Genomic DNA, 27,875 nt, shown 5'->3' on the forward strand with positions numbered 1-27,875 from the left:
GTGGGGGTGGGGGGTAGTGTGGTTATGTTGACCCCTGCCAAACACCTGGCTTGGCACCTGTCTTGGCTCATCAGAGGCACTCACTCCTCTCTTGCTGCAGGGAGGCCGTCTGAAGCAGTGATGTTTGTTCTGTTTACAGACGGCTCGCTGAAGTAACTACCTACCTACCAGCATCCTTGTTGTGAGGTGGGCGCGCTCCTCTGATCACAACACACTTCCAGTATAGACAGATAGATAGATAGATAGATAGATAGATAGATAGATAGATAGATAGATAGATAGATAGATAGATAGATAGATAGATAGATAGATAGATAGATAGATAGATAGATTCCAGAGGACGGCATGTCAGTGACCCCACTGAAACTATACTCACACAAAAGATGTGGGAGAGAAGGTCTTAGTTAAGAAAAGCTGTTGCAATTTACTCATAGTTTGTTTTTGTTTTTTTGTTGTAGTGTATGTGCCTCTCAGTTCACATGTGCAGATACTATTAAATATATAATGAATAAATACCACGCAGGCATCATTGTCGTCATTTTTTGCTACAGAAATGTTATGATCACAGTGGTCAGAAATGGTACAACAAAGGCTCTATTCATGAGGATTTGTTTTAAATTCATGGCCTACTAACCTCGAAGGGTCACCCACAAATCACCACAAATCACTTTGCTCCAATGTGATACCGAAGTTTGCCCCAATGAGATACTGAAGTTGAAGTATTTCAAAATGTACGTCTCAATTTTCAACAAAATGTAGCTATAATTCAATAATATAATTCTTTGGGATTGATAATGACATTTTGAATGGGGGTTCATGATGAGCACCAAGAATGTGAGGGCACACTGGGAAACCTTGTGGAACACAGAGACTCTGAGGTTTTGACAAACAGTAGCCTAAATATTGGGAAGGATGGTTCAATTTTACTGAACTGGCAAAGGGGTCAATATTAACTGTTATTAATATTGTTATTAACTGTTTATTATAAAATAGATTGTTTTTTTCAAATCACAGACCATAAATAAAAGGTGGAAAAACAGTGGCGGATGTAGAATGTGTGTCCGTTTATAATAAGTGGTGTTAATTAACTCAACACTGCCCTCTAAGGGTTTAGAGTTGTTGTTGCAATAAACCTTTTCATTCCGAGCTTGCCAATTCATGCGGAGTGTAGCCTAACCACCAGGGCCGGTTCTAGGTAATTTGGAGCCAGACTATTTTGAGTCAAGTGGGTCATTTTGAGTTAAGAAATCACTGACCTGTTTTGAACAGCTTTTGATAGGAAGCGAGGTATAAAACCGGCCAATATAGTTTTCAACCTGAGCGGGGTTGAGTGTGGACTTTTTTCAATAGAGGTGTTACCTTCACCTGCTTGAAAGCAGATGGATATATGAGAGGAAGGAAAGCGAGGCCAGAGGAAAGCAAGGCCTTAATTAAGGTGTGATTGGCCCTGCCGTGGACAACTGGTAGGGCACTCGCCTGACATGCGGCTGACCCGGGTTCGATTCCCGGCCCAGGTCCTTTGCGTCCTCCCCGTCTCTCTTCCTATCCACCTCTCACACTGTCCTGTCGAATAAAGTCGAAAAATACCCCCCCCCCCCCCCCAAAAAAAAAAAAATCTAAAGAAATAAATTAATCATTAAGATGTGATTGCTGGGACCACTGTTGGGGCGATAGTTTGCAGCAGGTTCATGGGGACATGGTTCAGATGGCAGGTAGTAGTCCTATGTTCCCTGGGTCTTCCCTGCTTCCAAGTAGACTGCTGCTGCCGCAGGACGAGCGCGGGTTGTTGTTAGGGTTACAGCAGGGGTGGGGAACCTATGTCTCGAGGGCCGTTTGCGGCCCTTGAGGCCGTTTTATCCGGCCCCCGATAGAATTTTAATGCTATTCAGCTTCTCATGAAATATGACACATTTTGTAAAGGAATCTTAGAAATTCCATTTGCAGTACAATTAAGCTATTCAGGGGACCTAGAGAGGGTGGGGTCTGTTTTATAGGTGGCTGCTTCAAAATAGGCCTAAAGTGCAGGGGGAAATGCTGTTTTGTGTTCATAGTACGGCCCTTGGAGGACTTTTACGGCTCTTGGATGAATTTGAAGTGGCCCCTCGAATGAAAAAGTTTCCCCACCCCTGGGTTACAGGTTAGGGATCGGCTGTCACTGTGCGCAAACTTGACATGAAATACTCATGGCAACCGTTTGTGCAAAAAATATGCATACGCAAGCATCCTGGGCCTTGCGGGGAACATGATAAAAGGGCCCAAGTTCCACGGTCCCATACAAAGGCCGGGGAACATGGGACCCAGGGAACATGGGTACGCTCCCAGTAGGACAGCCACAAGTGATGATTTTAGATACGTCACTCTCAGAGAGTGGAGTTAATTCAGACAGAGTTGTGCCATATACCAGGGTAGCAGAGGTGACCATGTACTGTGGTTGTATCAGGAGTGCTTTCAGTGGTGGCAGGGCCCTTAACTGAAGGGAGGAAGTTGTGACTGGACAGGTCACAAAATTGTTTGCTAAAGAGGCAAAGTTTCAGGAGTGAGCTCCTCCATTCCACAGTGAATGTGGGCTACTTGGGCAAGATTTCATGCTCCGGGCACAACACCATTTGTTTTAGAAAAGTTCATTTTGATTTTCTAGTTTAAAGAAGTAGGCCTGAGGCACACAAACATATTGACAAAATCCTCTTCCCACACCCACCCCAAGGAGAGGAAATGCCGCCCCAGGCAGGCAGATACAGATAAATGGCCGATTTAAGCAACAAGTAGCAAAACAAGGTCTAATAATCAATGTGTGTTAGCCCTCTGAGATAGACCCAAGATTTGATTAAAATGATGATTTGCCATGGATGCTTTGCTATATTCACGAATAAGCTGGGCCTATCTTACAGTGTGTTGACTCAATAGCCTAGGCATTATAGCCTTATAATCTAGATGCACAAAAAAAATCTGAAAAAATATTCACATTAGTTCTTTTTAGAACTAGTTTAGAATTTAACAATACTATTTTGGGGCAAAAAAAAAAAACATACAACGAGAAAAAAAAACTATTATTTTAGGCAGCTCCATTGAAGCCTATTCATTTTTCACTTGTGGATGGTAGCTAGTTGGCGATCGCGGGCAACTTATGAGTGAACCTTCTTATATATTAACCCTCCATGCTACGGTGTTGCTTATGGCAACATGGACTTTTTGACCCTGTGAGAAGAAAAGGCGACATTTTTGGGCGTGGTAGGCCGTACCCAGCCTGGGCGAAAAGCCGACTGTTGACTCCGTCAATCAGTCTGGCAAAAGCCATGAGGAATCGGTCTCCGTGGAGGGTGGTAGATGGTCTGATCTTACTCTATCATTTAAATTCATTGGAGTTCCAAACTCAAATTAAAACCCATATTGTGCTTTATTAGCATGCCTGTTACGATACAGCGCCGCAAAAACAAACAAATAACAAAACGAAAGTGTGAATATAGTTACCTTAACCAATCAGTAACGGAGCTCGCGGGTGAGTTCCGCGGCATCACTCTCAACTGTTTGCTGATTGGCTAAACACTGAGAGAACCGAGCTCGAGGCTTTTGCCTGGCGGAGCCAAAATCTTTGGGTGGAGTAGAAAGGATGGCGTTGCAAGGCTAGGCCGTACCACCTATACTAAAGAATCTCCTAACCCTAGAGAAACCAATGGAAATGCAGATTGGTGGTCACATGCTCTAAAGGAAGCTGGAAGGTGATTTTTTTATTCTGTATTTAATGAATAAAGAAAAACATTTTTTTTTTTTTACAAAATGTAGGCCTACATAAAACATGACAGAAGCCATGTTTTGCTATGAAAATGGCTATGGAACCCCAGTGGTCACCCTACACTTCATGAGTTAGGGCAGTCATGGGTAAGCGGTTAGGGTGTCAGACTTGTAGCCCAGAGGCTGCTGGTTCAACTCCCGACCCACCAGGTTGGTGGGGGGAGTAATCAACCAGTGCTCTCCCCCATCCTCCTCCATGACTGAGGTACCCTGAGCATGGTACCGTCCCGCCGCACTGCTCCCTTAGGGGCGTCATTGAGGGCTGCCCCCTTGCACGGGTGAGGCATAGATGCAATTTCGTTGTGTGCAGTGTTCACTACTTGTGTGCTGTGGAGTGCTGTGTCACAGACAATGGGAGTTGGAGTTTTGGAGTTTGCACAGTATTGAAAACAAATGTTTAAAAACATTGCTGACAACTCAGAAATGGGGCTTAATGTTGAAAATAGTGCAATTGTCCTTTAAGTGGAACAGGGAATTATTGCTATAGTGGGACTGGGACAACGGAGAATTTATTTTTCAATAAAATGTTATAACCCAAAGTATGACCATGTTTTGTGTAAATTAAGTTATTTCAAGTCAACTTCCACTTATTATGGCTTGTAGGGACAGTCTTCTAGGCTACTCCCCACTTCACCAGCTGTCCCACTTACCAATGTTCATTTTCCATTGTTATCCAGTGCATTTCAGGAGCCAAAAACAGTAGGTCAAAAAGTCACTCGACAAGTCTGAACGAATTACACATGCGCAGAACGGATAATGCAGTCCTGCGTGGTGCACATGTGCAGAGCGGATAGTGTAGTTTTCCGAATCGTGTACCTACACAGATTTTCCTGTGCCGGATATGACGTTTGTGTGGGTCAGCATATCTTACCGAGTTGGGCAAAATACAAAAGAAAGGTTCCATAAGTCAATGTTGTGTTGAATAACCAGCGACAGGGAAATTACACAACTTGTGCATGTGCTTGTCTTCTGCTTGAGCTGCACCATCGTAGTGGTCTTGCGCTATGCAATAGAATTGATGCGCGGTGTTGCCTTAAACTTATCGGAATGGCCAAACATAAGGGGGCAGCTGATGTTGCCGTGAAAAGCGACACAACAAAGAAACTGAAGCAGATGGCAAAGACCAAGGGCAGTACTGCAGGGAGAGGAGGAGGAAGAGGAGAGACCGCAGGTAGTTGAAGCTCTAAACGTTTCTAATCAAAACCAGTAGTTTGGCAAACATAAATGTCAGTCATTCACACAAGTAAACTCAGTAGTGCTGTGCTAACTGCGTGCCTGTCTCATGAAACAATAGTTGTATTTATGCTGCTGAGGGATTTGCTACAACCACATAGATTTTGAAGACTTAAGGGGTTGTGCTACAACCACAGATTTTCTAGGAAGACTAAAGGGGCTGTGCTACAACTACAAAAGTAGCCCTGTGTTGCATTTCTGTTTCACCTGACAGACCGAAGAAAGCTGTGCTCTTCTCTGGTCTGTTGTTGTTGTTGTTGTTGTTATTGTTATGGTAGCCTACTGTTGTTGTATTGTTGTGATCGGGGTTTGACAGAAACTTTGAAAATGGACTCATTGCTCTTAATCTACAGCTACTGCTGTCTGCAAAAATAAAGCCCATAATATACACACATCCAGACCAAGTCTTGAAAGACCATCATTCAGTTGTTCATAATTGAGCATCAGCATGGTAAGTCATGCAGAAATAGGTTGCAGGTGCAAGTGCAACTGTTTTGCTACCCTGCATGACTGCTCTTGCAGATCCTTTGATGCAGGCTACTGTGCATCAACAGAGAACACACAGTAGGCATGTTTCTTCATAAATGAGTATTTAATGAGGTGTACAGTTCGAGTGTTTTAATTAATCCAGGGCCACATTAACATGTCCCGGGGCCCCAGAGGCTGACAGGTTGCTGTGGGCCCCACTGGAAAGCAAATTTCACCACAAAATTACATAGACAGTGTCATAATTACCATTTAGGAATTAAGGATAAAATGTGTGCCAGCTGTTGAGAGGAGTATAAACAAGATTTAAAGCTGTGCTTGACACTACAGATTCATTTTTCAATATTGCATTGTTGTCACAATTCTTCATTTTCACTTTTGGCCAATCATGGCCCCCCTGGCAGTTGGGGCCCTTAGGCTGCAGCCCTATTATCTAGCCTGCGTGCATTGATCCAGCCCCAAATTGATCGCCATAATAGTATATATGTTCCGCAGCTATTACGTTTATTGGCTTGAAAAAAAACACCATGCAGAAAAACACTTGTCTACAAAACTAAACTGAAACTGATATCCTCCCCAATAGAGAATGGACGCAAGCAGACCTCGAAGAAACCCACGCCCAGATCCCAAACCTCCAAGAAGACCAATGGCTCTAAAAAGAAGCACACCAGCGAGTATTTTGTGGACCAGCCAATGAAAGAAGAGGATGACGATGATGACGATATCATAATTGATAATGACTTTGTGCCACCTGCTGCTGTTGTAGCAGCTGTGAAGAAAAAGGACGCCAAAGAGGAAGATGATGACGATAATTTTGAGGATGACAGTGATGAAGATGGGGACTGGGAGGAAGTGGAAGGTAATTCGCACACTGTTGTCGCTGTGCTTTTGGTGTGTGTGTGTGTGTGTGTGTGTGTGTGTGTGTGTGTGTGTGTGTGTGTGTGTGTGTGTGTGTGTGTGTGTGTGTGTGTGTGTGTGTGTGTGTGTGTGTGTGTGTGTGTGTGTCATCATCACCCACCAGTGTACTTCTGTCAGTCCTGTGGTGAGTGATGATTGGGCTCCCACGCCCCACGTAGAGATGTTAATGTGTTGCGTGTTGTGTGTGATGTATGTTAGTTGAGCTCATTATTAGTCATTAGTCATTGCTCCAGTTGTTTCACCTGAGATGCAAGTGACGATGCCTGTCCAGAAACACTTTTATTATTTCTGGTGGAGTAGTGTTCACTGTAATGTTGATATTATTTCCCCGTTATCTCTTATGTTGTTCATGCTTTTTTTGAGAAGTCCATATGAAAACTCTTTACCTTACACTGCACATTTCAGACTGAAGTTTTATTCTGAAGGCGATGCTGAACTATTCCAATCCAAACTTGTTTTTTATAACCAACCGAGGGCAGCAGAGCGAATCTAGATATCTGATAACAACCTAATAAATTCATAATAATACATGTTATTTAAAACGCCTTTCATGTAACTGTACCCAAGGACACTGAACTATAAAAGTGTGAGGGTAAAAATAAAGCAATTATAAACAAGAACCATTGATAACATTTCGATAAGTAAAATAAAGTAGGGCAGGGCAGTAATCCAATAAAATCATTAAACCATATCACAATGAGCCAATAAAATAGATGTAAGACCAGGTAGACAATTAATGTAGTAACAAAAGTTTGAAGATGGAAAAGCACAGATAAAAAAGTGGGTATTTGAAAGTCGGCTTTGTTTTAAAAGCCAAGAGAGTGAGAGCGTGAGAGACGTCCAAAGTTTAGGGCCACACTAAATGCCCTGTCATCCATGGAGTGGAGATGTGTGGTGGGGGTGGAGAGGAGGTGTGTGTCTGTGGAGCTTAAGGTGCGGGTGGACTTTTGAGGGGAGGGGAGGGAAGGGGAGAGGAGATGAGTGAGAAAGAGGGAATGCTAAGTTGTGCTGCGCCTCATAAAGACAAAGGATTTTGAAGTAGTGTGTGCGTGACTGAACAGGGAGCCAATGTAGTTGATGAAGGACCTCTTAGAAGTCCATGAAACACTGAAACAATTGTTGGAAATCAAATGTTACTGTTTAATCAGTATATCATTCTCTTTTCTTTCTTCCATTCTTTTTAACCATGATCTCTCCATATCTTTCTTCATTCATTTCCCCCACTCTCCCTATAGAGCTTACTGAGCCACTGGGTCCTGCTCCTCCCATGGAGCCCGTGGTGCCATCGGAGCCGGTGGAGATCGAGATTGAAACGCCAGACCTTGCCCGCAAAAGAAAACAGAAGTGTGTAGCACTATGAACTAGTCCCCAAGATCTTATCACTGCCACAACAACACCATTACAATAGTGTCAATAGTAGCTTTTAATATTCTTAACAAAAATGCAGGCCTCATAAATTATCTTGAAATCTATATCGTACTTTCAATTGTATATGCAGATATGATAACTTTTGTGTTTGCTTGTAGCCAAATACACTGTGCAAGTTTGCTGTTAGGCTAAAAACATCCAATGAATTTAATATATGCCTATGGGTGGCTTGAATGAGAGTTGGGCTTGTTGTGCACGATACATTCATATTAAAAGTCTTGTCTAAAACATTGTCCACCTCTGTGTTCTCAGGGAGAAGAGGAAGGCAGAGTTTGAAAGCTACCTGCGGCGAATGATGAACCGTTACAACAAAGACATGATTGAGGACACACATAAGGTAGGTCTCTTTGCTTCTAAGTATGCAGCAACAGGTCAGTCATGGCCAGTTTATGGACCTGGTTATCATTGGGTTTATTACATTTTGTTATGGGGAGCAATGTTCTATGAATGATTTTCCATTCATAATAATGCATTCATTCATAATTTCGCATTCATATTTATAGTCATGATTTATAGTCATAAGTAATAACTAATAGTAATACGTAATAACTAATAGTAATAAGTAATAACTAATAGTCTTAGACATCTGTTGTTGTTTTTTTTTAATTTTCAGAAATGTCATTTGACAGATGCAAAGAGCCAAAATATGGAATATTATTCCGCTGTGTGTTTCAGGTTCATGTTCTGTGTTTGCTGGCCAATGGAATATTCCGGAACCGCGTGTGCAGAGAGCCCGATCTCTTGGCCATCACTTTCTCACTACTGCCTCCACACGTCGTTGCCACAACACCGGATCGGGTTGACACATTGTTTCTCAATGACCTTGTGAAGTGGTACGTAAGGTTGGATGTCCTATAACTATGTACATACTGTGGCTGTATCTCAAAGTCAAGGATCCTGGCCTTGCTAGGACGTGAAACATCCAGTGACTGGATACTCCATGGAGTTCACCAAAGAGTATCCAATCACTGGGCGTTTCACGTCCTAGCAAGGCCAGGATCCTTGACTTTGAGATACAGCCACTATCTGTGTCTGTGTCTGAGTTAAACAAACCACCATCTGTCATGCGCTTTTTTAAAACCATAGATACCTACTTCCTTGTGCGTAGATGCATTCAGATTCATACCAGCTCATGAGTTTAACCCTAACTGTGTCTTGTCATGCCTCTTCACAGGTTTGGAACCACGTTCACTGTGATGCCTGAGCTGCCAGAGGAGAAGGGTGCAGATCTCAGGGTGGTACTGGAGAGGCGGCTGGGTAGCCTGACCGCAAGGAACCATGAGGAGATGACACATGTGAGCACCAGCAGCAGACACTACAGTCATGCTCAGGCTATCAAGAAGACTTTGCCAATAGCATTCACTCACTCTATGCCCTGGGGCCTATACTACAAAGCTGGTTCAGGATAAGTTAAGGTTAGGTTAAGATGTAAATCATCTAATAGAAGAGTCGGGAGTCCTTAAGGAAAGCTCTTGTATTAGATGATTTACCTCTTAACTTAACCTTAACTTATCCTGAAACAGCTTTGTATAGGCCCATGGTGTCTTCATAGATGTGCATATAATGTCACAGACTTTTCTGTTTGTCTTTACTGCACTTTCTGCTCGCAGTCTAGCTTCTTGTCTCTGCAGTTTGCAGTCCTACAACAATGCAATTGTTATAAAAACGGTACAATTTGCATTTTTAAATGCTCATGTCGAGGGACGTAAATGATGAAGGAAATATATTCGTTGGAAAGGCATGTTTATTTGTTTGTGCTACGCAACTCTGCAGACGGAGCTCACGCATAGTCTTACCTCTTGCCAATTCACTACAGAGTTGTCATAAGTTTCAGTCATTTCAGTCAGTAGTCATACAAATGGTTTCCCATATCTACCATGGCATTATAGCCGTCTTTAATGCGAGTGGTGTACAGAGGAATGAGGTGACATAATCTCAGTTTTCCAACAAATGTAGGTGTATCTAAGAGACAAGCTAACATTTTTTTTTCAACATCAGCATCAGCTCTCTCAGTTCATCCTGACTAACTAATCTTGATATGGATGTGCATGTACTTGTGCCGGTGCTTTTCTAATGCTACTCTTAGCTCATCCGTACGAGTAAGTGATGTGCATGCATGCTGAGCAGGCTGTTGTGGTGGTCGTGTGGTGTGAGTATTTGACCTCTGACCCAGACCCTTGCCCCACTCCTCTCCTGGTGTCCTCTTTACCTCCACAGCTCTTCCTGCTGGTCCTGAGGTCACTGCAACTCTTCTGCCGGCTGGTGCTCTCCCTGCAGCCCCTGTCAATCAAGCCGCCCACTGCCAAGGTAAACCGAACTGAACAACCTTATTAGCAACACGCTGCTCTCAGTGCCGCTCCATAAATAATATTGTACATTTGACAGTAATGTAGCGCAAATAACATGTCTATTTTCATTTATGATATGAAGTGGAAACCTCAAATACTGGTGTTTATTTTACTGAACATTTTTATTGAAATATACAGTATACCTCCAGTCAATAGCCACATGATAGTCAATTGCTTTTCATTAGTATTATTATATATATATATATATATATATACATATGGTAGTATGGTATGTTATAACAGTTAGTATATGGTTGGATGGGTTTCTCTTGCTGCCCGAACCGTCACATTAAAATAAGAGAAACAGGAGCTTGGTGTTGCTGACTTTACTTTCAGTTTTCATGTGATTTTGCTAGTCTTGCACACAATCTTTTTGAGAGAGACGTGCATGTCTTTCTCTTTTTGAGAATTGTATGGGTTTTTCTGACTAGCAGCAGGGAGAATTGCAGTAACACTACATGGTTTCTGCCTGACTGTGCTATACAACATGGTTTCTGCCTGACTGTGCTATACAACCCCCCCCCCCCCAGGACAAAGCTAAAGCCTCCAAATCTGCTGCTGCTGCTGGTAAAAGCCAGGGCACATCCAAGAAGAGCCCTGCAGAGAAAACGAGCCCAGATAAAGGAGCCCCAGAAGCCAAGGTGTCCCCGGGCTCCAAGCGCCCCACAGGAACGACGGCGGACAGGGGAGGAAAGAGGATGAAAAAGAACAATGGCGCAGGTAAGGCGACCGAGGCAACAACAACGACGACGACAACGACGACGACAGGACAGCGCCCGAAAAACAGCAAGAGGCGCAGCGTGGCGTCCAAAGTCAGCTACAAGGAGGACAGCAGTGGCGAGGAGCGCGGCAGCGAGGACGAGTTCCAACTCAGTAGCGGAGGAGACAGCGAGGAGGAGGAGGAGCTGCAGGGAGGAGGAGGAGCCTCTAAAAAGGGCCGGGGAGGAGGAGGAAAAGGCAAAGGGGCAGCAAAGGGCAAAAGCCGTGCACCAAAGAGGACAAGTGGGGGGAAGAAGAAGGTTAAGAAGGAAGAAGATGAGGATGATGATTATGAAGAAGATGATGATGATGATGAAGAGGAGGATGAAGAGACGGGGAAGAGAAGGGGGAGCGGGAAGCAGCAGGGGAAGGGGCACGACGAGTGGCTGGAGGTGTATCTGGAGGAGGCGGGCCGCTGGGTGTGTGTGGACGTGGAGGAGGGCGTCGGGCAGGTGCAGAGGTGCGCCAACCAGGCCACGCAGCCCATGGTGTACGTGGTGGGCTTCGACGGGGACGGATACGCCAAGGACCTGAGCAGCAGGTACGACCCCACCTGGCTCACCTCGGCACGGAAGCGGCGCGCCGACGAGGACTGGTGGGATGAGACCATGCAGTTCTACGAAGCGCCTGATTCAGAGCGGGAGAAGAAGGAGGACAACGAGGTGGGTTGCACGCACGCACGCACGCACGAACGCACGCACGCACACACGCACGCACACACATACACACACACACACACACACACACACACTCTCACACACGCTCACACACGCTCACACACACACACTTTGCGAAAGAGGACCAAGATGTGGGTAGATTATGGGTGCACACACCAACAATCTAAATCCAAGCATGCTTTTGTAAGATTTCATGCTATTTTTGTTGTTGAATGTTTAAAGGTTGCTACCATATACGTATGTGCTTAATAATACTACTATATTATGAATGATAATTATAATCCATACAACCATTCATCCATTTCATGAATTTAGCCATGTAAAGCGCTTTCACATTAAGTGATATCCTGGAACGACCTTTCTAATTAAGGGTTGCCAGACAGCCACACTAACGTTTTCAGCCCCAGTTATCAAGTGGGAGAACCGTGTGCACAACCACATCAATATAACTACAAATGAAACATGCTTAAATCATGCACACTGTCGTAACTCATGCCCTACTGTCTTGGTTCTCTAGCTTGAGGCTCGTCTGCTCAGCAAGCCCTTACCCACATCTGTGGCGGCGTTCAAGAACCACCCCCTTTACGTCCTGAAGAGGCACCTGTTGAAGTACGAGGCCCTCTACCCAGCCACGGCAGCCATCTTGGGTTACTGCCGGGGGGAGCCAGTATACTCCAGGTAAATCAATTCAATTGTGTTTGTTTCAAGCTTTCGGTCCTTAGACCTTCATCAGGCAGAGCTGATGTCTGATGAAGGTCTAAGGACCGAAAGCTTGCGAGTCAAGTAAAGCTTCTTTGCACAAAAAAAGACCTGAAGTGTGCGGATTGTCTCCTTTTTATACCATAATTTCAACTGAATCCTGCACCTTCTAAACAGATGAGCGGTGGCCTATCACAACTTTTGTTTTTTTTAAACCAGAAAAGATTAAAATGCACCCTTGTATGACACAACAGAGTGCAGACTGCAGAAATTTAACTTATCGCAGCATGAAGACACTGACCCTAATAGTAATATCCACAACAGATCATCCATGAGCCGCCATGCAGAACAATCCAGTGCAATGCAAGATTATTGTGCATGTTTGAAGATGACCAGATTCAGCATTGTGCCTCTATGACATCTGTGTTCTTATTTAAATTCTTTGCAACTGCACTTGTTGTTCTGTATATTTCCTTTGCACTTTGTATTTGCTAGTGATGTTGGCTATGATTATGTTCTATTTTGAAACTCGCTTTGGTTATAAAGTGTCTGCCAAATGCAATGTAATGTAATGTAATGTAATAAGAGATTATTCTTCACTAACTGCGTGGTTGGGTAGAGATTAGCAAGCATATGTAACACTGACATTGTAGTGTATTTTTCTGCTTTTAAAATTAAACTGCAAGTATGCCTAGTTGTCTCACGTGTTCATGCCACATACTATATACTGTATTTAGCAAATTTCATGTGTGTGTGTGTGTTGCAGGGATTGTGTACACACGTTACACTCCAGAGACACATGGCTGAAAGAGGCACGGACTGTCCGTCTCGGAGAACAGCCATACAAAGTTTGTAACAGTTCTGTCATGGAAAATGACTCTGTTCTGTTATGTCGCCTTCAATATTACGTGTACCTTCTGATTTCCCACTATGACAACATGTTCTTAATTTGAAGCCATTATATTTCAATACAGCAACCTCTTGGTTCAGCGTGATGTAGACCTAGCATTGTCCAATCCAGTTTCTCATCTTACTGTGAGCTGGAATAATCTGAGGCCTAACCCAACTCCCTTTGCGAAGGAAGCTTCTAGAAGCTTTAGCAATAAATTTGTTTTATATACAGTAATGCCTTCCAAAATACCATGCTTCTCAAAGCCGTTTGATAACCATAGATGACAAAAGGCAAAATTAAATTGACGAGACCATGCACATTCAAGTTGCTTTTCACTACGGATCAGAGCTGCCTTTGTTTTGTAGACTGTGTTTAGAGAGGCTTGAATGCTGGAGTAGTTTTTAGTCACTTAGGCTCCCCCACCTTCAGCATGTAGCAAGTAGCATGTGGGTTTCTTATTGTACAGACACACAAACGTGTGCGAAAACACACACACACACACACACACACACACACACACACACACACACACACACACACACACACACACACACACACACACACACACACACACACACACACACACACACACACACACACACACAGAGCTCTCACAATTTAACACATGGGTTTCTGACTCTGCATGATGGCTCCTCTGCCCTTGTTGCCAGATGGTGAAGGGTTTCTCCAACCGCTCTCGGAAGGTGCGCATGGCGTCCGAGACCAAGGAAGAGAAAGACCTCCCTCTGTTCGGGGAGTGGCAGACAGAGGAGTACCAACCGCCCCTGGCTATAGATGGAAAGGTGAGGTGTCTCTCAAATGCCTGCAATAAAGTGCATCACAGTGACATTTTAGAATGTAAATGACTGGAATAAATACTTCCTGTAAATACTATATGTAGCACATTATAGTGTGAAATGGTGAATTTTATACACAGAGACAGTCTAATACGTTTTAGCGAAGTAAATGCAGATGGCAATGCAAAAAGTATGAAAAGTCAAACAAAATGCCAAATAAATGCCTTGCATCGTGCTAAGGCACCTGACCATAATTAGGCTTATATGTACAGTACATGCCCATGAAGGGCCAGGTTTGGGTCTGACCTGGGACATATCCTAACTCTACCCAATGTTTGTCTTCCACTTGCTTCCTCTCCTCCTCTTCCCTATGTCTATCATAATAACAGCAAGAAAGCCCTCAAGCAAATATTTAAAAAGTACAGAACTAAATTGTTAGCCAAATTGAAAATGCAGTGTGTCATATTTTTGCGGATGTGTATATTACAGGTTCCCCGCAATGACTTTGGGAATGTATACATGTTCAAGCCTTGCATGTTGCCCATTGGCTGTGCTCACGTACGGCTGCCAAATCTGCACCGGGTGGCCAGAAAGCTTGACATCGACTGTGCCTTGGCAGTGACCGGATTTGACTTCCACGGCGGTTACTCCCATGCAGTGTGAGTGTAAATACAGCAGAAAAACGTGATAGGGATACACTGGGGAAATGTGAAAGGTTTTTTTTAGTGCAAACAAAAGCAATTCCTGAACCGTTTTGTTTTCAACTTTTGTTTACTATGTATCCATTGGAACAATTCTGGAATTCACCTGGAACAACTATAACAAACATAGTCGAGACATTTTCAGACATCCTATAGAACACTACATAATGAAACTGACAATGTAATTTCTATCCTAATATGTTGCGATGTGAATATTATGGAGTCCCTTGCTGTGTTTCAGATGGTGCACTTGTGCACTTCGGGCACTATGTTTTAGTGCGTAATTAGTATGCCATATGCACTAAAACATGAACACTTAAGTGCACAAGTGCACCATTTGAGATCCAGAACCTGTGTTTGTTGAGCTGGTTACAGGATCTCTCATGTCCTGTAGACCAGTGATTCCCATTTTTTACCATGACAAGGCCCCCCATACTGGTAGACTCCAGCCATGGCGCCCCCTTACACTCCCTTTCACAATTATAGTCTACTTTATGCCTGTGTGTCAGTGCCCCCTGGGATAAATTAGATAATGATAATAGTAGTAGGTCTAATGTCCAGAGATGGAATCGATTACGCATTTTAACTAGTTTGAATACTGCTAAGCTTATTTTAATTTTGATGCACATTAATAATTCGATTACTTTTCTTGTCAACCTACCAAGGCCCCCCTAGCATGCCCCCCACGGTTCCTCTGCCCCTACTTTGAAAAACACTGCTGTAGAATATACTGCTAACTTGAGAATTTGTGTGTATTTCAGTACGGATGGATACATTATTTGTGAGGAACATGAAGAAGTCCTAAGAGCTGCATGGGAAAATGAACAAGAGATTCAACAGAAAAAGGAGCAAGAGGTAAATGGGCAAAACTGTTTGTTTCTATACAGAGTCTAAACCTGGCTTTAGCCTTCCATAACCTTCCACTCTCTATCCCCTCAGATGCCTGAAAAAGTGTAAGCACCAATGAAGGGGTGCATATTTAACACATAGCCTACATTGGCTTTACATGGGCTATGATTCATAATCTCTCCCTGCAGAATTCTTGATATAATATTGTCTTTTGCTCACATGAGTTCTTGATCATTTATTATGGTTGAGCAAAGAAAGATTTACGGTACATTAAGTGTGTGCGCGACATGTGCTGCTGTGGTGTGTCTTATTATTGTTTGTGTGCTTGTGTCTTCAACAGAAGCGGGAGAAGCGTGCCATGGGCAACTGGACTCTGCTGGTGAAAGGTCTTTTGATCCGAGAGAGGCTGAAGCGTCGCTATGGGCAACCCAGCCAGCCACGATCAGGGATTGGGCAGGGTGAGCAGGCAGAGGTGGATGGACTGTCTTCTGGGGAAGAGGAAGAGGAAAAGGGCAGTGGACTGTCGGCGGAGCCCCCTTCTCTGGCCTGCTCCTGGCCTCAGAACAGGCAGGACGAACAGGAGAAAGGGACGTCTAAGAAAGCCGTCAGCAAACGAGAGAAGCGTGGCCAGGAAAAGAGCCTTTTCCCCTTTGAAAATGTTTAAATCGTTCATTGTGTTTGTCTGTTATATCTGTCATCCATGCTATGTAAAAAAAAATCTTAATAGGCTTGTCTACGTCTTTTGAAACCCTGTATTCAGAGGAAATGGTTCATTACCCACTTCATTATCATCTCACTGATGACACTCCGGACCCTTCAGATGATCCATCTGTACTCACAGTTGTGAATAATGGTGCGAGTAGCCTGTCACTTTCGTTAATTTGAATGTTTGTGTCGTCAAAAAAATCCTAAATGTAAATCTTTTCTCATGTGGCAGATCACACTATTTTTGTAGGATAAATATTTCACTGATTTTTTTGCAAATAAATGTATCTGAACTTGAAACAGCAAATATGTGTTTGCCTTTGCTTTCATAGTTAAGTGTGTATAAAGCTTAAATAAATTCTCATAGGAATGTTATTGATTTTTGCACTGTTCCACCCGGTCACATTTGCACAATGGATGTCCGTAATGCTGGAAAACACGGATGTGACGTAATTTTCGCTGGTTTTGTGAAAACATAGCACGAAGGGGAACACTGTTTGTTTGAGGTAGAATGTCAGAAACTAATAGATAAATTGCGTTTCTGAAACCCTGAAGACTTCATATTGCTGGGAAGATGGCTGATCCGAATGTGATGGCAGGCGGATCCCTTAATTCAGGATCGGTAAGACGTGGATTGGTCAGCACTCTTTTTTATGCGTAGTAAGCGAGCTAGCCAAACAATGCGCGCTATCTGCACTTCGCTTGTGTTTTTCGTTTGATTTTATCACATTTTCACGCACAAATTGATATATTCGGGTCTAGCCCAACACATAGCATTCCAAATCTGCAAATCGGCTTTTTACTGTGTGCTTTCCCACTGTTAATGTTCTCACTATCACTAGCTAGAAGTAGTTAGCCAGCTATGACAGTCACACTTCCCTGCATCTTCATGGCACTCTGTTGTAAACCAAATCTGATGCGTTACATTTGACTGACAGGCGTATACAGAACGTTTTACAATGGCATATCAGACATGGTCGAATTTTCCAGCCAGGGAAAATGGGATGAAGTTACAGAGACAGCCTATCACTGTAACTTCATCCCATCTGCACTCCACCTAGCTCTACTGCTTGCATATTCACCATCGGTGTCCCTTGCCCTTCAGAGATGGGTTCACGGAACACATGTGACAGCTGTGACAGTTTGGCAATACCATGGGGAGTGTCACTGCTTACTGCAGTATCATGCGATGAGGACAGCGCGCGAATGGTGAATGTCATTTTTTAAAAAAAAATGTTCTTTGGCATATGGAAATCGGGCTTAATTGTTGTGGGACTGTAAATACAGCCCGTACTAGTTGGCCCTCATACACTCCTCATGTCAGTTCCTGACCGGTTGAGCAGAAATATGCACGCCAGTGGCCTGCAAAGCTGTTGTTCTTCCCGTGCTACTGATTTGCAAACCTTCTGTGGCCCCTCCATGTCTCCTAGTTTACTGACGTGTCCCCTACTGTCTCCTTCAAGTTCTAAACAGTGTGCTGCGAGGAGAACTCCAAGCCTTAATACAGCTCACATTGATGTGACCTCTTGAATGAGTGGCACTACGCAAGCTATTTCAATGGGTGATAGACACTGTGTCGTGGTACCTAATGGTGTGGGACACTGATACAAATGTAAATAGGACATCAACAACAAAAATCAGGTAGAAAGGATAAAAATTGAAAAAGAGAGAAATGGTCAGTGGACTCCACTCCACCAGATAACTAACTAATAACTATTTTTGGGCATGTTCGGGTTATTAAGTGTAATTTTGTTCAACCTGTTGCTCGTCAAATTCGCAAAACAGATTAAACATATTCACAGTCAGTGTTGCTTCCTAAATGCACTGTAGGCTGATTTTATGGAAGTATGTTTGACTTGGAGTTGCATTGTGTTGTTTTGGTGCTCCCTTTATTTTTTGAGCAGTGAACATGTATGGACTCTGGAGTATGTTAAGATGTTTCAAACACTTTTAAACAAACCATGTCTCCACTTAACAAGCTAGGGTTAAGACCATGAGGACTCCAGGCTCTTCTATTAGATGATTTACCTCTTAAATTAACCTGAGTTACTCCTGAACCAGCTTCTTTGTATAGGCCCCAGATCTTAGAAAGGGTTGAACAAAAGAGTGCTGCTCGTTCGGGTACTGACAAGTCAAGGGTAGCGTTAGCAATACAACTGCATGTTGAAAATTGTCCGGAATTCTAGGTAAGTTTGTCATTTCCCCAGAATTTTTGTTAAGTCAAGGTGGTGGGCCTTAAAAGTGTGTTTTTTGTGTGTGTTTTTTGGTAAAGCAACATGAAATCTTTCAGGGGACCTAATCAAGGTGGTAGATGTTTCTTGTCAAGCAATGAAGTGCTGGGGAAAACCCTGCTTACTCTCCTCTCCTCTCCTCTCCTCCTTAGCGTTCAGGTGGAAGCAAGACGGCAACCAGTCCGGCGGAGAATTACATCCTGGCGCGGCGCCGCACCCTCCAGGTGGTGGTCAGCTCCCTTCTGACGGAGTGCGGCTACGAGAGCGCCGAGAAGGCTGCTGTGGAGTCCCTAACCGAAATGATGCAAAGCTGTAAGCTCCGCTTGTGTTTTATCTCGCAAATTAGCCAACCTTAAATGTATTCACATCACATCTACAAGTTCTTCCATGGCCTTGCCATGTAATAATGTAATGTAATAATGTGCATTGTTTATAACAATGTGCACTGCATCGTCCCTGCCAAATAAACTACAAATAATATAACAAAAATATTCATCCTCATCCACTCGTACACATTAATTTACTGTATTATTCTGAATAAGGTTGTTTGGTAAAAAGGTGTGAAGAATGTTCACAGAATTGAAGGACTATATACACAGATACAATGTAGCCTTCCATTTGCTCTTTTTTCTTTTGGGGAGAAAAAACAAGTGGGCTTATTTTTGGGAGCAGCATGAATCAGCTAATTTTGAGGTCAGCGCGGATGATGCCATTCATTACGATCAGCACTCAGTGTACTGCTGCCCTCACTTTTCTCCTGTTCCCTACAGACATCACAGAAATTGGCCGCTGTGCCAAGACCTACTGCGAGCACACAGCCAGAAGCACACCAACACTCCCGGATGTGGTGCTCACCCTCGTAGAAATGGGTAAGTGAGCAACATTCATAGACATTTGACCAGTGGTGGCACTAGTGTTTGAATGTTTGAATGTTTTGACATATTTGGGCATAGGAATCAATGTGATAGAAATCACTGTGTGCATTCCAATATGCAACCTTGCGTCCTCCACTCGTGCTTGTGGCCTCACGTTTTGTTGATGCCCCGCCTCCGTGGAGAAAACAAATAAGTTTCCTCGCTGTCAGCCTAGCCAAAACAATTTTTGGGGGACTATTCTTCATTCACCATCAAATTTGCAAATGAAAAAATGACTTTACAATTGAGCTTTTGCGAGATATTGAAATATAATGCTGTTGTCAGTGATGTCATAATGCCATATTACTTCATGGTACGAGGCCGCAAGCACAAGTGGAGGAGGACGCAAGGTCACATATTGGAACGCACTCACTGTTGGCTTGTTGAACCTGGTGTGACCCGAGACTGAAATGAATGATACTTACAGTTCATAAGTGGCATGCATAAATAAATGAGCCTCCAACTGTGGACAATAATGGTGTCTAAAAGTCTGTGGTGCTATAATTTCTAAGTTTAATAATTTTTGTTTTACTCAGAGGTGTAAAAGATCTTGCTTATCAGTCAGGCAGGAAATTAATCCACAACGGAAAGCATTGAAAGCATGATTAATTTCTTGAGTTAAGGACAACTGCCATACTTCCTCCTCTCTTTTGTCTCCCTTAGGCTTCAATGTGGACACGCTTCCAGTCTATGCCAAACGATCACAGAGAATGGTCATCACTGCTCGTACGTATCTTGTATTTATGGGGGCTCATTCACCTTAAGGGCTGTCCGTATGCATAGTGGGAGTAACAAAAGCCCCGTTTTCTCTCCCTATTCATTTTCAAATGCGCCTGAACATATTATACTATTTATATACACAGTATATAGTAGGCGAGTAACTAGTAGCAACGTGTGTGAATGTAGCTTAAGACCATATAGAATCCTTAATTGTAACATAACAGAAAAAGAAACACCATTTTCACTGTCTTTCAGCTCCCGTGACAAATCCACCTGTGATTCCCAAGGCGCTCAGTGCTGGACAGAAGCGCACGCATCCTACCCACATTCCGAGCCATTTCCCAGAATTCCCAGATCCTCACACGTATATCAAGACTCCGGTATGATGCACTTCAACACAGTAATTTAATTCTAATTTGTATGAAACACATTTTACTGTGCATGCATATTGTATCTTCCATATTGGATTTGTATCATCCATAAACTTAAAAATCACAACTTCACAAACCTCTGTATGCAAACGTATCCGAAATAAATTACAAATGGTATACTTCTACGTAATGCTGAGAATAGATCCATGTAAAATGATAGTGGGAGGACAATCATCTATACTCCTCCCTGCATACAGTATGGGAAAATATGGGAGAGGCTTAACTAGCAAAGTGTACTTTGTGGTCCTTGTGCAGACCTTCCGGGAGCCCGTGTGTGAGTATCAGGTTGTGCGGGAGAAGGCGGCCTCGCAGCGCAGAGACGTGGAACGGGCACTGACCAGATTCATGGCCAAGACAGGGCAGACGGAGAGTCTCTTCAAGGACGACGTCACAGCATTCCCATGTGAGTGCTCTTTTATATTAGAGTTGGATGGAAAGATGCCAATGATCTGCAGAAAGCTCCGCAATGCTACTCGTGTAGCATTTTGTATGTAAACAGTGGCAGGGAACCTTGTCAAGTTGAAAACCCTGACCTGTGTATTTGTGTGTGTGTCTGTGTACAGTATAAATAGCCAAACCTCAACTCTATTGGAGTTATGACACTTGTTTAATTGTGAATAAAATGCAATAATTTTCAGAACATTCATGGATGTACAATAGACAACATATTGACTGTTAACACTGGGAAAACATATTTTTGGTGGACAGATGTGCTCATTTCAGATTTGACAAATACAGCATGTCAGAAAAACTACACAAGGAAGACGTTTTCAGAATTAATTATATTGATTTCCAAAATTTGTGTACAGGTATACAACCATCACAGAGAGGTTTAGGCACTCCGAATTAACCCTTTGAGGAGTACCATCACAAATATGTAATTCGAATTTTGCCAACATTTTGAGTTCTCATTATGATGTCATAAGGACTTTGCGAGATTTTTAACACAGACTTCTATGGGAGCTGTAGAGTGTTCCAGTAAAATTCTAGAAGAACTGGGAAAAAGTCCTTACTCCTCAAAGGGTGGTGCAGAGGGATTAATTACATAGTTATTACATACAGTATTGAGTTACCTTTGAATTGCCATTACCATGATTCAGTGTAAGCTTATAAACAATTTCTCTAAGTAAAATCACTTAGATTTATGAGATCATGAAATATACATTTTCTGTAGTCTTACTCTGACACTCAATCAACTACAGCTAGTGAAACCTTGACCATGTCTTGACTTGGACTTGTTCGCTACTTGTACGCTACTCTGATGTGTGTGTGTGTGTGTGTGTGTGTGTGTGTGTGTGTGTGTGTGTGTAGTGATTGCTGCTCGGCCCACTTCCATCCCGTACCTGAATGCCCTTCTTCCATCCGAGCTGGAGCTCCAGTCTCTGGAGGAAACAGACTCTTCAGAACAGGACGACCAGACTGACAGCGACAACAACCACGGCAATGTCATCAATGTAAGTCTCAAGCTAGCAATCTATCTCTGATTTACTTTTTATTAACATGCATAAATAAATACATGCATAGTGACTGCAGTGTAATGACTATTGCACAGGTTACGTTGACCAATTTTAGGTATTTTCTACGTCTCTGGTATTTATTACATTCTATGTAACACAAACAGATAGATCTATTCATTATGCAACTTACTTTTATATTGCTTTTTTCATTATTTATTATTATTATTATTATCATTATTATTATTATTATTACTACTACTACTATTATTATTGTTATTGTCATGGATTACAGGGAGTTGGTCATGGTTAGGAATGAGTTAATGACCTGCATCTTTCTGTGTTCTGCAGGATGATGGCGGGGCAGATAAAGAGAACTCGGGACTGCCATCTGGTGGCTCAATGCCGTCAGTGAAGGCCCCCGAGGAAGGGATCGACAATCCCTACCTACGGCCCGTCAAGAAACCCAAAGTGAGGCGGAAGAAGTGAGCAAGGAAATGGACTCAAATGACTTTTTGCAGACTTGTTTCACGGCAGACAAGGTGTTTACACATTTATTTTTCATGCCTGCTTCCTGACTCGGAACTGTGAGAACTTGTGTCCTCAGTGCAAGCTATGGAATTGACCGTAGAGGAAAGAGTTGAGGCAACCCCATGATCTGCTGTGCAACTTGCTCTAAAGTCAAAGGTTTTTACTCCTCCATCATGACTGATAAACTGGAAGAGGACCGCTTCTTTTTTTAAAACTATATATAATATTATTATTCTAAGTGTTAAGATTATTTGTTTCTTTCTTTTCATTTGCCCACCTCAAGTGTTTTTAATATGAAGTGGGTAATAAATAGACTCTTCCTGAATTTTCTTTATTTGTAGTTTTGTATGTGGGAGTAAGGTGTTAATATTTGTAGATATAATCTTACATCATCTGCCTGGTTACCACCAGACCTAATCACAAATGAGATGTCTTTCAGATCGGAACGAATGTGCAAGACTGAATGGGATTTCCCAGGTTATTACATCGTAGCTCCTCAGTGTGTAAAAAAATACATGCGAAAATGGCTTTATGGAATTTTATTTGTCCACTTTTCAAATTCACATGGAAAATTGGATGATTAGATCAAAGTTTAGTACAATTTAAACAATTGAAAAAGTAGTTGACCACAGGCAATATTTATGGCAGTATTAATTTCACAAAGGGGCTCATATTATACACCAGCGTGGGTCAATCTTGTATAGTTTGATGTTTCCCAACATTGCAGCAGTTGTGAATGACAGATTTCCGTACGCATAGCAGGAAATATCGAACATACGTTTGACTGTTACCCTGATAAGAATATTCTTTACAAGAATCTTTTAACTCAAGCGGTTCCTCCTTACATGAGGAAAATGTTTTTTTGAAAATGGGTAGGCATGATGTTAAGACAACAAACATTTTATTTGATATCGTTAAGCAGTTCAAACAGTGATTTTTTTTTTTTCAATTTTCAAAATACTGGCAGAAAATAATACTTTGTCTTTAAAAATCAGTCATTAGCTGGCGCTTCAGTGAGAGCGGGTATATAGGATACATGGGTAAGGTTCACAGTCCAGTCAGGGGCCTCAATCCAGGGAGGACATTTATTACTGCTGCACATGATGTTGTTTCATCAGGCGTAGTACAATTGAAGATATGCCACTCTGTTCCTTTGCTTCATAAACTCCTTGTCACAAGGGAGCTGCAGAGAAATGAAACACGGAAGAAGCGTCAGTCAGTTATCATCTTACATGCTGATGGGAATCTCAAGCGGTTCTGCTAAGCACTGGGAATGTAGCCCAACGGTTCTCTTAACAGACAAGACAAAGGCGAGTTTGGCTTGGTGTGTCCGCTGTTATGCTGCCGTGGCACGTACAACAGCGTTGTGAGATCACCATACAGTGCACAGACTATGAGCAACCCGATGCCTACCAGTACAGCAGCCAATAACCCAGTTTTACCACAGGACAGGTGAAAAGCTGTTGGCATGATTCAGTCCGTTAAGTCCTTCTTTTGTATTATTTGTTACTGACACTGCCATTTGTTACTGCCACGCTTTCATTGGACACCAAACATAATAAAAATGGACATCCCATTTCAACTTAACAGAATTGGAACTTTAAGATTTCACTTTTGGTTTCAGTGTGTCTTCCCATCTCTCAAACAACAGACCACAGTTCTGTATCACGCCTTTAATGTTCAACCACATAGTTTGGATAAAAAACATGAAAATAAGACAAAGGTCACTTTTTTTCAGAGAACACAACGATGTTGGTCAGTCACGCATGCCGTATGCTAAATCCTATTGAGGCTGTCTCAGACAAAGGGAGCAGAATGCTTTCTATGCACTTAATCGACTGTTACTGAAACAGTTTTTGGCAGTATGATATGGATGTTGATGAAATATCATCCACAGCACATCACACACATCATATATCTCTGCTCTGCACTTGGTCCGTACTTTTTCCACATATCCATCAACACTGTGCGCAACCCCACAGCCTCTCACCTCTGTCCGCAGTGCCTTGCGCTCCAGCTGGGGCACTCTGTGCCAGTCAGGAGAGCCAAACACCATGGGCCAGGACACCTTCCGGCAGGTTGCGGTGTCATGGGCGTAGGTCCCAGGCCTGCAGTGTGGACAGCAGCATAAAAGCAGCGTCATCAGCATGTTGCTCCTTTGCCACGGCCTTTAGCTGGTGTTAACTTATCTCAACTTGTAGGTTACAACACGCTATTGTCATGGCCAGGCATAGGACAGTGCAAGTATTGTCTTATGAGGACAGAGAACAGTGCAAATGTGCATAGTAGCATGTAGTGCAGTGTTTCTCAAAGTTTCTCAGACTGAGGACCACTTTGGCCCCCCAACAATCTTCAGGGACCACCTGTCAACTGAATTGACAGTTTACGGCTAATTTGACACTCCTATTTTCAAGGCAGATCACTTACTTTTTATTCACATTACAAGCCTGTCTTGTTGTGGTGAAAATAAGACTTCAGCTACATTTAGCTTTGTAATAATGTTACAATTATAGCCTACTGCTAGCTTCTCTTGGAAAAATAAAATTCTACTCGCGGACCACCTGAGCTCTGTCGCGGACCACTAGTGGTCCCCGGACCACACTTTGAGAATCACTGATGTAGTGTATGTAAATCATGTGAACTAAATCTACATTGTACTGATAGAAAGGGTTCTGTACTAAAGAAAAATGTGCTGTGAGTGAACGCTATCTTCCACCTGAGGGTAAAGCTACAAAATACTTTAAACTAGAGATGTACAGGATCCAAGATGCGGTTCCGGATCCGGCAGGATAATAGGGTTTTTCAGACTATCCGGATCCGGCAGGATCTTAAGCAGTGGATCCGGTATCCGGCAGTTACCTAAAAATCAGGATCTGGGGCATCTCTACTTTTTACGTAGCCTAGGCTTTTCAGTCAGTCTTTCACAACCCCAATCGCTGCATGGAGTGAAAGCCCTTCGGAAGCGGCCATTGAAGGCAGTGTGGCAGTAAGCCAATGAGTCTTAAAAATAGTTTGCGCCAACGTAATAAAAAGGGCCCACGTGTGCGAGTTGGCTATGTGTTTCAACCCTTTCGTAGGATCCGGTGTCCGGTTCCGGATCCGGCAGGATCTTAAGCATTGGATCCGGTATCCGGCAGGATCCTAAAAATCAGGATCCGGTGCATCTCTACTTTTAAACTACCAAAAATATTACACAGTGCACCTTTAAGAAGTGCATTATAATAGGATAGCATTACTACTGTTATCATTTTTACTATATATCCAAAATGGGGCACTCACACAAACATAGACTATGGTGCACACAGGAAAAAATAGTGTGGCATGACCCATTTAAGGGGGAGCCTTGGCTGGAATCTACTGGTAGACCTAAGGGAGGCCTTGTCATGGTAAAGTTTGGGAACCTCTGGTATAGAGAAAGATGGCATACTCACCCAGGGTTTGAGCTGGAGCTCACATACTTGGTGGTAAATCTGGTATTGGTGGAGTTGAATGGAGTTCTCCCTGGAGCCACTGGTTTTGGCAGAGCCCAGTTTGGTTGGTACTTCTGTGGCGAGGGAGTGATTGTCTGAAGATAGCGAATTAAATGTCACGATTACAATCTGGCACACTTCATTGTTAGGACACACACTGTTGTAAAAGATGTCTAAGAGCTGTCATCTTTTGTCATTTTACCCATTGGGCAATCGAATGACCAACATTGATATAATTTCTTTGAGACTTTTTCCGCTCTCTGAATAGGGAGAACCAATGGCACTGCAGTCTGTTTGTTGTGCTGGAGGTTCCTCAAATGTCTCACCAACTCACCTGCGCAGGTGGGGGAAAGCGTGGTGCTGTTCTTGCTGCCAAAACATAGCCTTTCTTGCTCTCTGGTCTTTTCTGGATGTCATACAAAACCGTGCCAAACTAAAAGAACATGATAATAAAACATTATGCCACAAGGCAAGCACAACATTTGGCTATAACGCACGTCTTACACTTTTACGCACAACATATACAACTATCCCCAAACCACGACGTTACCCCACAAGGTCAATAATTCAAGCCCAGATTTGAGATGCTAAAAAATGTGACATTTTCTCGCTTAAGTTCAAGGACAGAAGACTTACCACATGGTTGTCATAGCAGCCGGGTCCGCGCTCCGGGGAGCCCTTCACTGCAAGCAACTTGTTGCCCAAGCGATTGGGGGCACAGTGGGTAGGGAACATCAAACGCCTCTGGCAGCTCCCAAATGCCACATGACGAGAAGCTAAAGGGAGTGGTAACTTTTTTATATAGGCCTACTGTGATTTTTTAAAATTACCCACTTTCTATGTAGCTGATCTTAACGATGAGTGTTCTAACGTTTAGCGGGGATAAAACTCTGAACTGAAATGAAGTAGGATTAGGGTAGACTAGCCATACATTTTTGTTCGAAAGAAATGCATGCAACCAATCACACTACACCATTACGTTACTTTCAAATAAACACCTCTCCGCATATTCATAATAATAGCCTACAAACTACCATACCTGCCTCCTGTGTCGCCGCCATGCCCACCTCTTTGTTTACAAAACTGTCACTATAGTAACCAGGTGTCAGGTGTCTCATCCGTACAATCGACGGTCTCATCCAAAGAGGTTAATGAGTCATAGTAGGCTAGGTGCTATATTGGATCATCTTTCATTTAAAACAAACCAAAAAAGCCTCTTTGGTTTGATCTCAAACCGTTGCGAAATACCAAATATTTAATGCAAATATGCAGAGCTGGATTATGCCCTGAGGCCCCCTAGTCTACATTGCTGTGGGCCCCATCTAAAGACAAATTTCTAACATAGACAATGTCATCATCATAGCAGGCGGGGATCCCTAGTCCTCAGCCATATCTGGCCTGTGCGTTAATCTGGCCCTGCAAATTGGTGATGTTGAGGAGGTATAGGGAAAGTTAAAACAAAAACATACACCCATCACATTTTTGCAGATAATAGGGGCCTATAACATAGGACATAGGACAACATTTAAGAAATTTCACTTTGATGCAATGAAAAGTAGTGAATGTAGGCTTACAAACATATAATAATTCAAATTCAAAATAATAGTTCAAATTCAAGTAATTCAATACAGCCATTGCTATTAGCCTATGTAGGGCAGTCATGGGTAAGTGGTTAGGGCGTCAGACCAGAGACGGTTAAATGTATTAGAATTAAAGAATCTTTGGTCAGACTTGTCGTCCAAAGGTTGCCGGTTCGACTCCCCACCTGCCATGATGGTGGGGGGAGTAAATAACCAGTGCTCTCTCCCAATCTTTCTCCATGACTGCGATAACCTGAGGATGG

General features: G+C 42.9%; 3 protein-coding genes across 3 annotated transcripts; 2 read left to right on the forward strand and 1 right to left on the reverse strand.

Annotated features, from left to right (window-relative positions):
- Nucleotides 1–4,707: 4,707 nt before the first annotated feature.
- Nucleotides 4,708–16,579, forward strand: xpc (xeroderma pigmentosum, complementation group C). The gene is made up of 14 exons (XM_063209574.1): nt 4,708–4,960; nt 6,092–6,367; nt 7,662–7,770; nt 8,107–8,191; nt 8,530–8,687; nt 9,029–9,149; nt 10,072–10,161; nt 10,733–11,623; nt 12,156–12,316; nt 13,104–13,185; nt 13,901–14,032; nt 14,516–14,685; nt 15,489–15,582; nt 15,917–16,579. The coding sequence occupies exons 1-14, from the start codon at nt 4,837–4,839 to the stop codon at nt 16,238–16,240; spliced, it is 2,817 nt and encodes a 938-aa protein (XP_063065644.1). The 5' UTR covers nt 4,708–4,836; the 3' UTR covers nt 16,241–16,579.
- Nucleotides 16,580–16,713: 134 nt separating this feature from the next.
- On the forward strand, nt 16,714–23,086 carry taf8 (TAF8 RNA polymerase II, TATA box binding protein (TBP)-associated factor). The gene is made up of 8 exons (XM_063208018.1): nt 16,714–16,903; nt 18,665–18,824; nt 19,283–19,381; nt 20,090–20,152; nt 20,402–20,526; nt 20,833–20,980; nt 21,889–22,031; nt 22,383–23,086. Exons 1-8 carry the CDS (start codon nt 16,856–16,858, stop codon nt 22,518–22,520), a joined length of 924 nt encoding a protein of 307 aa, XP_063064088.1. The 5' UTR covers nt 16,714–16,855; the 3' UTR covers nt 22,521–23,086.
- A 360-nt stretch (nt 23,087–23,446) lies between these two features.
- On the reverse strand, nt 23,447–27,183 carry si:ch211-66i15.4 (uncharacterized protein LOC560315 homolog). The gene is made up of 6 exons (XM_063208019.1): nt 27,072–27,183; nt 26,669–26,808; nt 26,367–26,465; nt 25,994–26,127; nt 24,553–24,670; nt 23,447–23,745 (listed from the first exon to the last, which is right to left on the reverse strand). The coding sequence occupies exons 1-6, from the start codon at nt 27,169–27,171 to the stop codon at nt 23,677–23,679; spliced, it is 660 nt and encodes a 219-aa protein (XP_063064089.1). The 5' UTR covers nt 27,172–27,183; the 3' UTR covers nt 23,447–23,676.
- Nucleotides 27,184–27,875: the final 692 nt, after the last annotated feature.

This window comes from Engraulis encrasicolus, chromosome 10, assembly GCF_034702125.1.
Source record: "Engraulis encrasicolus isolate BLACKSEA-1 chromosome 10, IST_EnEncr_1.0, whole genome shotgun sequence".
Classification (NCBI taxonomy): Eukaryota; Metazoa; Chordata; class Actinopteri; order Clupeiformes; family Engraulidae; genus Engraulis; species Engraulis encrasicolus.